We start from the raw sequence: 13,184 nt of genomic DNA on the forward strand, positions 1-13,184 counted from the left end.
TCTCCCCCCCCCATTGCACTCATTCTGCTATGCCAGTGAGATGTTTTATTGTGTTCTAAGCATTGGGGTAGCTTGTCATTCTTAGGCAGGGGCCTAAAATGCTGCAATTCCTCTTTCTCCTCCATCATTCATCAGTAAACATGATTATCTAGATTGTCTCTTTAACTTTTCTTTCCCTGATCCAATGTTCAGCATTCTCTCTTTTAGTAAGGATGGGCCCCTTTCTGGTTTGGCAGAGGAAACATATAAATGACTGAATTTTTTAAGAGTGGATTCTAATGACATATAGCTGAATGTTAAACAAAGCAAGAATTTCACTAAATTTTATTTATTTATTTATTTTATTATATTTTTATACCGCCCTTCTCCCGAAGGACTCAGGGCAGTGAACAGCCATAATAAAACAATATACAAGACAAATTTAAAAACCATATTAAAATAATTCAATTTTGGCCGTATTTAAAATTCCTATTCTAAAACCCTTATAAAACATATTAAAACCCATATTTAAAACCCAATTAAAATTATTGTCCCATCAGACCGACTTGTTGGAATAACAGGGTCTTCAGCGCACGACGGAAGGCACAGAAGTTGGGGATCCTTCGTATATCTGGGGGCAATTCGTTCCATAGGGCAGGAGCCCCCACAGAGAAAGCTCTCCCCCTGGGAGTCGCCAGTCGACATTATTTGGCCGACAGCACCCTGAGGAAGCCCTCTCTGGGAGCATATCGGTCGGTGGGAGGCAGTCAGTGGCAGCAGGCAGTCCTGTAAAGCAGAGAATATATAAGGGTGAAGTAATGGTGAGGTAAACTTATCTAAGGTCAAGGTGACATTAGACAAGGTGCTTAAGCTAAGGCAGTACTAGGAACTATGTGGTTGACTATGTGGTGACTCAGCTATCAGGAAAAGGAGGTGACGTTATTCGATAGGTGATATATAAAATTTCATTTATGATTCTATAACTCTTAACAAAACATTAGATCAAGGGTGAAATCTAAAATTTATTACTACTGGTTCTGTGGGCGTGGCTTGGGTAATGTGACTGGGTGGGTGTGGCCAACTTTTTTTTTTTAACTTTTAAAGGCATTTTTTCTACAACCTTAAGAGGTTGCAGAAAAAAATGCTTTTGGAAGCCTCTGACGATCAGGCAACTCAGCTGGGATCGCCAGAGGCTTTTAAAGGCATTTTTTCCCCTACAACCTCTTTGGCCGAAGAGGTTGCTGAAAAGAATGCTTTTAGAAGCCTCTGATGATCCCAGCTGAGCCGCGCGATCATCAGAGGGGTTTTTTTACTTTTAAAAGCATTTTTTTGGCTGAAGAGGTTGTAGAAAAAATGCTTTTAAAAGTTAAAAAAAACCAGCCTCTGATGATCGCGCGGCTCAGCTGGGCATGGGCAGGGGGCGCAGGGATTTTTACTACTGGTTCTCCGAACCACCTGCTGCCATTGCTACCGGATCGGGTGATCCGGTCCGAACCGGGAGCATTTCACCCCTGCATTAGATGCTACTTGAAGTTAATGATGTAAACCTTAAATATCTTAGATATATCCTGCAATAAGAAGTCAGTAGTCATTGGAGAAGATCCTGATATTTGGAAAATTGAAGGAAAAGTAGCCAACATGAAACAAGATGGTAGAATACCATCACTAGTGACACAAGTATAAGTGTACAGAAAGTTGGGGAAACAGTTATTGATAGACCAGCCTTGTGAAATAGTTTCTTGGCCAGAAGCAACAGAATTATAATACTAGACAACAAGAGAAATAAGTTTTTAATTCAAGCACTCTGTGCACTTTACAACACTAATTCAAGCACTTTACGACTTTACCAAGTCGTAAAGTGACAGAAATTGAAGTAATACTTATAAATATATGAGAAAGAACAGAGGAAGTATTAGAGGAAGATTCTAATTAAATTATGCTAACAAAAATAGAAAACAACTTAGCGGAGTTGAGTCCACATGGCATTACCAAAGAATGGAGACTTAAATATGCAAAATAATAGGAATATTTTTAATTTCATGTGCTTGCAAAATAACGATTAAGATTACTGAATGGAGATTAAAGCAAAGGAGATGCCAGATACTCAATTTGGTTTTAGAAAAGACCCAGAAGCAAAAGACATTATTATAAACTGGCTCCTGGGGAACAAAGGTGAGAAACAAGGCTGTCTATTCTCTCCCTATTTACTCATCCTTGAATACGTATTGAGAGAGGCTGGAGTGGAAGACAATGGCACGGTTCTAAACATTGGAGGAATAAGTATTAATATGGATAGTCCTCAGACAGTGACCATGTGCAGTTATGATGACGATGGTGAAAAAGTAACTTTGCAATTAGTCCTCGCATTTACAACCTTTGCAGGCTGTAAAGCAAAGGAAAGCTGAAATAAGATTGTAAAACCAGCTGCAATTTCACTTAGCAACTGCTTTGCTTAATAACCGAGTTGCTGGTCCTAATTGTGGTTGCTAAACAAGGAATACCTGTAACCTGCACTATGCTGATGACACTACTCTTGACAGCTGAAAGTGTACCATAGACAAGGAATTTGCACAGTAGCAATGTAGGCCTTGGAAAAAGATACTGAGATATTGGAATGCACCAATACCTACAAATGTCAGAATTGTGTTCAGCAGTAACAAAAAACAATTTTTTATAGATTGTTATGAAAAGTAATAGCAATAGCAATAACATTTAGACTTATATACCGCTTCACAGTGCATTACAGCCCTCTCTAAGCTGTTTACAGAGTCAGCCTATTGCCCCCAACAATCTGGCTCCTCATTTTACCCACCTCGGAAGGATGGAAGGAGGGAGTCAACCTTGAGCCTGGTGAGATTTGAACTGCCAAATTGCAGGCAACCAGCAGGCAGCAGAAGTAGCCTTCAATACTGCATTCTAACTATTGCACCACCACGGCTCTTAAACAGCATTTATTATTTTACAACCCCTTCTAGCACTAGAAGACAACTAATTCTTTATAGAATATTACACTTGTAGATGTTTATTAGAAGCAAGTAAGAAGTAAACAAGTTGTTCAAGATCATAGAGAGATCTGGAATTCCAGTTCAGGGGTGTCAAAGAAAAACTACCTTTTTGTGACACAATTTCAAATTAAAATCAGTTCTACAAAAAGTATTACCAATATTTTATATCTATCTGATACCTCTGAGGGTTTTTTTTTTTAAACTAATAAGAAAAGAACGGAAATGGTTATGGCATGCTTTTACGGTTGGGAAAACATGATACTACAGTATAAAGTTGGAAGGTTATCCATTGTTAAACAGTGATCTGAAAAACTCACCTCTGTAGCTTAACAAATATTTTGCCAACAGGAGCTACATATTGTGCTCAGAAATTTAGACTGAACATGCTAGCTTATATCCTTAATTTATCATATTTTCCCATCTTTATGTAAAAGGACCTAAACATTAATAATTTATTGTATAACATGGCTATATAGATATATTTAGTTTGTTTAAAATACAAGAGAAGTGGGGTTTTGAGAGAAAGAGAGAGATAAAAATATATTTGTGGTGCATAATGCCAGACAATTATGTTCTCTTCCTACGTAACGGTGGTGAGAATGGCTTCTTTGCCTGTGTGCAACATGTAAATTTGTTGTCATTATGTAGCATAGAGTATAACATTTTTTAAAAAGATAATCTCATAGGACACATTCATGTTCCATTTCTGCTGTGTACTGAAAAGCATTAGAACTGAATCAGCTTCCTATGCCTATTGCTATTCACAAGTTGAACGGGGTGGCACACGGTTCCATCCTAGCACATTTCACGTTGTCATTTGACCAACATTGAACGTGCCCTTGTAAAGATGAAGAGAAACTTGTTCCAAAAGCAGGTAATGGTTTGAGTGCCAGCCCATTCAACTATGCTTTGGAGCCAAAGAGGGAAAAAGGAATTCAACAACAGTTGAGGCATAATGATTTCTTAAAAGAGTGAAGGAGAATTTCAGGTTTCCAGGGTTACATGGTGATTCACTGTTGGGACTTAGGAAAAGCTTCTGATTACTCTCTGGTGGTCTTCTGGTTGGTTTTCTGAATTTCTTTGGCCAATAGATCTGTGAGGTCATCTCCAAATGATTTGGTATAACAAGAGTCTAACTAGTCATTTAAATAATGTTAAATGTTAGGCAGCTTCATTCCAAGCACAAATAACATTTATTTAGTTTTCCAGCTCTTTATAGAACATATTTTCTATGTACTTATTTATTTATTTTAGGAAAGAGACATGTCTGTATCATTCCCTTCCATACTAAATGCTATTTATACTGTCACCAACATTTAGGCTTGTAATATTGCCTCTTCATACACTATGTATTCTGTGCAGATACTTGTCATGTGTGCCTGAAGATGTTGATAGTTTTTTTTAATCTTCTGAGGTGCCCTTTCAGTTTGTTCAAATTTCCTACACGGGACATAAGACAACAGTGATTTTCAGCAGAAGACGGTACCTGTTTAATTATCTAAACATTTAGATTAAAGCAGCATATTCTATACTGCCATTACATCAAACATTTGCAGATGGTACATGAATAAATAACTTTAAGCACTGGGCTTAGTGAGCATATATTAATTCACAGATAGCTGACGGAGCAGGCAAGTTTACTGTTAAACTCTGAATGGGTACATTGCCATGATAAGCTTTCAAAAATACATATTGGGTGTGATACAAGTTACATTAACCCACTTCATTCTGCATTAATTGATGACATGTTTGAAATCTAAATATTGTGACTGATGTTTTCCAACCAACAATTTCTGTTTATGTTTTGTGAACTGATACATCCTCCAATGTACTTAAAGTTGCATTCTGAATCCATTTCATGTGTCTGAGAAAGCAAGTTAATTGACTGAAAGCTTATAAGAAAAACCATATTATCACAAGCAATTTGAGGTGTTTGTATATATTGCCGTCTACCATTGAATTCAAATCTAAATAGTTTTCTACATTTAAAGACGGCTGTTTTAGGCATCCGAACTATGGATAATATGTTCCCATTTATTGTATAGGCTCTTTCTCTTTGACAAAAAACTGCTTTTCTCCATGTAGTCCATAAAATATTAAATGATGGTTGGGAAGAAAAAACCACAAAGACAGGCAAATTGTTAGTGTCTTCCAAATATAATAACAGAGCACATTTTAAAAATACCCATATTTCTTAGAAACAGAACTGTAGTTATGTTTGAGCTATCTCTCCTATGCTTGGTGGTAAGCTATGTGTATTGCTTTTTAAGAGACAGCTCATTTTACATGCCAATCTTCCATACCATTTATTTTCAGAGCAGTAACTGTGCCGAAACTATAAATTACGATTTACTCTATCAAGAAGTAAGCCAATTTGATGCATTTTCTGTTTATTTTTTTTCAGGAGGAGCATGAAAAGAAAAGCAATGTTCACATGTCCCTTCAATGGTGACTGTAAAATTACCAAAGATAACCGGAGACACTGTCAAGCTTGCCGGCTGAAGCGTTGCGTTGACATAGGCATGATGAAAGAATGTGAGTAAATGTGCTCCCTTCTCTTCTTTACACAGAAGATTTTGGGCATCTTTCTTGAAAAATATTATGAAAATTCCAGATTGAGGTTTCCAGGCACTTGTTCACTCAATCTGTCTGCCTGTGTCTCTTTCTTTCATTTAATAGGATGCCTCACACTCTCCTGCTAACGTAGGTAAAATATCCCCACCTATTTTCTTTATAGAGATTATTATGCAGTTATCAAAAAATTTGACGAATACCACATAAGCCAAGAGTCAACATTACAGCACCCGTGGGAACCATCACACACTTGGCATCATTGGCATACAAAATTATGGCTATTACCTGAAATCTTATAAAATTTGGAGTAATAAATGCCAAACACCATAGGATTTTAGGTGAGAACATCACCAATCTTGTAAGCTTGGTGCAATTTCATTATTATTTTTTTCTAACATTGATATCCATACCAGGAACTTCCTGCAGTATTTGTTGAGACTACCAATAGTAGCTGAGACACAGGTTGCATATTCTAGTCCCACAGGGAAATGTGTTTTTGTAGCAGTACTGATTTAAAAGCCACAGGTGCCTGCTTAACTTTTTAGCTTCGTGATTAAGAAAGTTTTAGCTCAGGATGAAAAAAAGTTTTATTTAGTTTCATGATTACGATTAGCTGAGGAGAGAAAAAAAATCAGTTTTATTCAGATGGAAGGGCTGTAATGAATCAATAGGCAGTTTAGAGTTCTGAAACACTTCTATTCATTTGTAGTACTTTCAGATGCTTTTGAGTGTGATGACACAGGGGCAAAACAATATATTGTTGATCCTATTAGACTGCAGCAGAGAAATGCAGTCTGGAGAAAGGAGGGCTGAACCCAAAGCAGGCTTCTTGTTCATGAGGTCTACGTAGACTTCCTGGTTTGGCTGACAAAGGTTATGACTATGGTAAAAATAGTAATGATTTTTAAAAAACCAATTATTGTACTATCAAGGACCTTTGCTTTAATTATGACTTTAAAACACAAATATATATATTACCACAAATTCACTTGAAATCAGTTCCTCTCTATCTTGTTTTGTCTCAGCTGCAGCTATAGATTTCTGGAGGGCAGAGAAATTATTGTGCTGTAAATGCAGAGCCTTGCTTCCTAAATTTTGAGCATTCTTTTTCAGAAAACTAGGACCACCAGGTCTGGTCAGCAAATACCTGACAGCATCATATTTCTGTGGCAGCACAGAAAAAAAGGCTACCATACAGTAGTTCCATGGAATTCCTGTAGCTCAAGTCTGGTAACCTTGGAAGTAATACCTAGCTTTCCTGAATTTAGAAAGAATTAGACATCAGAAGAAAAATTAGTGATCTGGGGAAATGACCAGTGAAGGATATGTTACAAAAAGTTGGCAACAAATTATTAAGTTTAATAGGTTAATATTCTAGAATATTAACAAGAGGAAGCAGTGGCTTGGATTTCACAGGGCTTGGATCAGATGGCTCTGGAGACTGTGTAGAAGTTTTTGTGGGAGCAAGTACAGGTCTTATGTTGTCTGTAATGTACTTAAGTTAGATCAACGAAGACTCCATGTGTTTGAGGCCAAACGTACATTAGACCTGGACCTTTTACTGCAAATGGGGAATGTCATGGGAATGCATCTTAATAGAGATACCCAAACTGTTGCCGCTGTATTAGAAGCATTCCACTTTGTAGGATATTCATTTGAGTATATTATTCTTCATCTAGCAGTTAAGGCACCAGGCTAGAAACCAGGAGATTGTGAGTTTTAGTCCTGCCTTAGGTGTGAAAGCTGACTGGGTGACTTTTGGCCAGTCATGCTCTCCCTAGTCCATGACATTAGGTCAATCAATTCTTGTTGAAACCAATGGATCTAAAAAAGGTGGATCCCGCACTTGCAGGAAAATGCTAGGAAGAAAAAAAAAATGAGCTCAAAACTGCCATGTAATATTTTAGCTCTTAAAAACATTTTTTTAAAAAAAATTGATTTATATGCCGCCCTTCTCCGGAGACTCAGGGCGGCTTACAGTGCGTTAAGCAATAGCCTTCATATTTTTGTATATTTATACAAAGTCAGCTTATTTCCCCCACAAACTGGCTCCTCAATTTACCTACCTTAGAAAGATGGAAGGCTGAGTCAACCTTGAGCCTGGTGAGATTCGATCTTACTTTAATTGCAGACAGCTGGTGTTAAATTACAGTGCTCTGTCTTTGAGCTATCCAGGCTCCTATTTGAAGGAGATGTAAGATATTACATACAGTTTGCTATGGTTCTATAATGTTCAAAGGCAGTGTATGGTGTAATATTGGCGTGGAAGCAAAAATGATTTGCCAAGATAAAATACTGTGCACTGGTTTGCACAGCTTTTGCTTTCTGCATTGGCTAAAGCTCCCAGGCATTCTTCAGAAGTAGCCTGATATAAAGCACGTTGCGCTGTCACAGGTAGACATAAATTCATGTAGCCTCTTGCCTGGTTTGAGCAAGTGTATTTCCATTTATCTGTTCTTTACCAGCAACCTGGAAATCAAGGGTAATGGAGCAAGTGTAAATTGTAAACCTGTTATAGTATTTTAGGGGAAGAATACAATGCTTTCCACACACACATATCAGAAATAGAAAAATTGAAGACAATAATCTTCATCTTGTCCATATTATTTGATGCAGCCCTTCATCAAATATAGGTAGCATTCAGGGGTATCTATTGGTTCTTTGTTATTAGATTATAATAATAAAAAAAAGTTTGAGCACCATTTGTTTACTCATGGCACTTTACTCCAAAACTCTAGATCAGGGCTTCCTATACGGTTTATCATCATGCCTCCCTTTAGTGTAATTTCAATGTATACACCTCTCCTAAAAATACAAACATCAAAATTAACATAAATGAACAATGAAAACAATACAATGAAATTTTGAGAAAGGTGAATTTATTGTGCCAATGTATAAGTAAAAGGTTCTTCACACCTCCCCTGGACTCTGTCTGTCACACCCTGAAAGAGGTAGATGTCACAGTTTGGGAAACCCCATTCTAGATAACATCTGCCACCATTTTACGTGCATATTAAACAACAAAAGGAAAATAGTACACTGGGACATTCTTGGATAATGCAACAATGAGTACTTTCCTAATATAACAATGATATAAGAAGGAATAAAATTATTGCAATATATTACTGCAAAAGACCTGCCCAACCAGACAGTTCTGAAGAATTCCATAATCAGCAGAAGTTGCTAAAATATCCAAGAGAATTAATATGGCTTTGCTCCATCCAATTTATGGTCTTATACCAAGAATGCTAAAACGTTTGAAGTCCCACATTCCACTGAACTTTTGACCGAAATATGTCGAGACAAAAGTATCCTCTGGTTTTTAAGAGTTGCTAAATTTCTGGAATTTGTTACAGAAGGTGGTACTTCCTTCCCCAAGTCCTTCTGTGATTTTTTTGGTTTATGGTTTGCCACAAAGTTCCTTCTTCTCTTACTTGCTTTTTAACAACTACATGAAATGTTGCAGGCAGAATTATCTGAAGAATTGATTTGAAGCATTGCCAAGATGTGGATATTAGTTGACTCTGCCGCTCACAGACATTATGCATCTGCTTATTTTATTTATTAGACTTTTATGCTGCCTTTGTTACTTTATAAGTAACCCAAGAAAGAGAATGCATATCATATTTCTTCCTCCTCCTATTTCCTCACAACAACCACCCTGTCAAGTGAGTTAGGCTGATAGAGAGTGACTGATCCAAAGTCACCAGCCAGCTCTTGTGCCTATGGCACAAAACTCACAGTTTCCATGTTCTAGGCAAGTATCTTATCCACTATACCAAACTGGCTTATTTCCTACAGTGATTCTTCTGTTACCTCATACCGGTGCTATAAGGCTTCTTCTCTATATGCATTGAAAACTGTCCATTTTCTCAATTGCTTTGTCCTATATTGGTTGATTGGACAACTGAATGGAAATTATTTTAGCTGTAACTGGCCTTGGGTTTTACTACTGACTGTTTTCTTTTTGGTGTTGTAATTTTAAAAAATATCTGGGCTATTAATGTGTTTTGGATTATTTAAATCCATTTTGGGATGATTTTGGTGCCTAAAATATTTTTTTAATGAATAAAATGTATGGTTATATACCATTGCCTTCTTCACATCACAGTATTGATCAAATTCCATGCCTTTCATATAGGAACAGGAAAAGTTCATATTCAATCTCATGAATAAGCTGGTTTTTATCCAGATGTGTTAAAGGTGAACTAAAGCAGGACCTTAGTGTCACAGGACTCACTACTTTGCAAAAGAGACAGAGTTTTTTAAAGCCTCATTTGTAGAAAGTAGGGGAACCCTAACTGGAATTTAGATTTCTTTTTCAAAAGCAAAAGTTTAGAAACTGTATATATGTACATGTTCTCTCCTCTTTCTTTGTATGCCATGTTGCAAATTAGGTGATAAATGTTGCCAGGAGGGGAAGAGAAGGAGAATCCTAGCAATGCACCAGTTGATACTAGGGTGTCTTAGGTTTTTGTTTTTAAGAAGAAGGAAAATCATAAAATGACCTTATTCTACTTGCCTCTAGAATTCCAGTTGTAATTCTACTTTCATCCCCTTTCTCTTAAGCATTGTATGAAGTGGTATATGGATATGTTAGAGGCAGGAATGGTTTGTAAGGATATAATTATATGGAATGATATAGTGAATGGAGTTAGCCTAAACTAACATGAAGGTTATGCATGAATGTATACACTCTTTTTTTATTTATTTCTCATCAATGATGTCTTTCCTTCCTTGACATGTAGGCAAAACATTCAGCTTAATCTATCTCTTTGCCTTCATTGAATCTTTCTTCCCTTTGAAGAAATGACTGAAACACTTTTCTCGAAGTTCATTACTACTTGATTGCATATATCGTAACAAGATTCAAAAGAAACATATTGTTCATGGTCTTTGATAACAAAACACCTTTTTGGGTTTATACTGATTCATGGGTTTCCCCCTTATGACTAATGCAAAAGAACCTGTTTCCAAGAAATAAATTCATGCCATGAAGTAATCTGCTGACTTTGTGAGTGAGATATGAAAAAAGACATTATGGTTTTTGTTTGAAAAGTGTAGCAACACTCTCAGAAATGCATTTTTTGGTGACCTGTGGTGATTTATAAGCAGATCAATAGCAACAATTGTCATTTATCTGTTTAAAATAATCCATGTTACAGGTAATCCTTGACTTACAACCACTCATTTAGTGACCCTTTGAAGTTACAACTTTGAAAAAGTGACTTATGGTCATTTTTCATACTTAATGGCCATTGCAGCATCCCCATGGTTACATGATCAAAATGTCAGTTGGTTCATATTTATGACGGTCACAGTGCCCTGGGTCAGGTGATTTACCTTTTGCAATCTTCTGATGAGCTAAGTTAATCGGGAAGCCAGATTCACTTAATAACCTTGTTACTAAATTAACAACTGCAGTGATTCATTTAACAACTGTGGCAAGAAAGGTTCCAAAATCGAGCAAAACTCACCTAACAACTGTGTCATTAACAGCAAAAATGTTGGGTTCAATTGTGGTTGTAAGTCAAGGACTACCTATATCTCCCCTATTTTGCTCTCCCTGTGCTTCATTGTCTGTATGATCAGCCCAGCAAAATCGAGCAGATAAAGTATGGAGGACCATTTACTTGGCAAATTCCATGGACTCATATTTGGGGAAATATGGTATCTCTGTTGAGATGAAAAGCTAGAAAGCAACAGACAGCAATGAAGTTTTCATCTAAAATTCTAAACTGGTTTTTTTTTTCCCCTACATGCCCACTGGGCAAAACCTGTGCTCCTTCTAGTAGAAGTTGCTCCACTAACAGCATTGAATTTTTCCACTTTATGCATGTTTGTATCTGTGCTAAAAGTGAGTTAAAGTTCAAGTTCCATTGGCATTTCATACATGCTTTAAGGCTACCAGGGCTTAAAAGAACATTGCATTTAAAGGCTATAGGAAATCAATGTAGCTGCACTGGGAAGCATGCGCGTAGACTAAATTCTGTTCAACTGCTCCTTGATCCAGTATTTTCACTGTGTTAACATTAAATCTGTTTCCACAGAGAAACGCTTGCCTGTTTGAGACACAAAGTTTGTTCCGATTACTTCCAAATCTACAAAGGATGATTATTTTCCTGTAACAGTGTTTTCCCCCCATTCTTAATTACCTTGTGGTGATCATTAGACAGGCAGCATTTAAATGGAGTTGATGATTTCGTGTTATAGAGATACTTTTGCATAACCAATTAAAGCCCCAAGAGTTTTGAGGACTTTGATTTTTCTGCAATATGAGCAAAGTGCACTTTCAGGGAAAGTGTATCCACTATGAATTAGGGAGGGCCAGTACCAGCATGGAGGCGGATGTTTTCTACAGTATGATGGTCATGTATAGTGTAACAGCCAACTTGTAAATGATCCTTTTAGTGAAATAGTTACTTGATAAAAGAAACCTTAACAGACTGTAGCTAAAAATAGCCCTTCCATGCTGACCTCTGGTTAAATGAATGAGAACAGAATGTGCTTCAAGGACCTGTAGGCCAAATTACTAAAAAGGTTGTGATCTGTACAGGACTTCTACAGCACTAGCTGTTTTTCTTTTTCCTGGAAACAAGTATTGTGATTAGTTTTTAATTGTTTTTAATTGTTTAGTTTTAATCTGTTAATGGGTTTTAATTCGCATTGTTTTAATTCGGGCCAAAGTATATAATTCTTTTAATTAATTTTAAATTTTGTATTGTTATGTATTTTAGTTCTGGCTGTGCACCGCCCTGAGTCCACTAGGAGAAGGGCGGTATATAAATTGAATGAATGAATGAATGAATGAATGAATGAATGAATGAATGAATGAATGATAAATAAATAAATAAATAAATAAATAAATAAATAAATAAATAAATAAATAAATAAATAAATAAATAAGAAATAGAATGGCCTTGCCACCTTTCCATCAGCTGGATGATTCTGTAGCTTTTGAGATGCTATTGCCAACTGCTCTGTTTGTAGTACAGATAGTGCTCTACCTGTGACCTTGATGAACCCTGCCCATTGCAATAGCATATCCTAATGGCTGTTAAGCCTTGCTTAACAATCTCCATCCCCTGCTCTCCTATATGCAGTCATTAAGTGGAGCACGAGTGCCTCAGATGGGAAAGAACCTGGGAGTCATAGCGAAGACCCGGGCCTGCCTGTCCTGGGTCTCCTAAAGCCTCACCCATCCCCAGAGACACACCATGCTCCATTTTCCACACCTCAGAGTCCCTACAACCTTGGGCTTTCTTCTCTCTCCCCCCCACCCCCAAGTCAGGTCCCTGCAGGGCTTGGGCTTCCTCCACACCCCCTTTATTACATACTGATCTTTTGAAGACCTCTGGACCTCACGTTGGGGAAGGAAGGCAAGCCACATCATCCCTCACTGTTCCTGGGCTGTGGGAGCCACCTTATTTCAGCATGGCCACAAAGAATTGTGGTCACTTGGAAAATGGCAGCTGTTTCTGGGATTGTGCTTTGTTGCCAAGCAACAAAGTGGCTGGCTAAAGTTCCCTAACCCAAGCTCCAGAGATCTTCTAAAGATAAGTGACCGCAGGCTGCCACAACCAGTTGTAAATGCAAGCCAGTTGTCCATTGACTGAATGGTGACCA

At 37.3% G+C, this 13,184-nt stretch overlaps 1 protein-coding gene across 3 annotated transcripts in view; it reads left to right on the forward strand.

Moving 5' to 3' along the window:
* Positions 1 to 13,184, forward strand: part of VDR (vitamin D receptor) — a 95,116-nt gene that overhangs the window by 49,316 nt on the left and 32,616 nt on the right. For all 3 annotated transcript variants that reach the window (XM_070937914.1, XM_070937912.1, XM_070937913.1), the window contains one exon: positions 5,389 to 5,519. In XM_070937914.1, the coding sequence (XP_070794015.1) occupies positions 5,389 to 5,519 (131 nt within the window). The remainder of the gene's footprint in view (positions 1 to 5,388; positions 5,520 to 13,184) is intronic.

This window comes from Pituophis catenifer, unplaced genomic scaffold, assembly GCF_029215685.1.
Source record: "Pituophis catenifer annectens isolate HBS135680 unplaced genomic scaffold, rPitCat1.0.hap2 SCAF_2, whole genome shotgun sequence".
Classification (NCBI taxonomy): Eukaryota; Metazoa; Chordata; class Lepidosauria; order Squamata; family Colubridae; genus Pituophis; species Pituophis catenifer.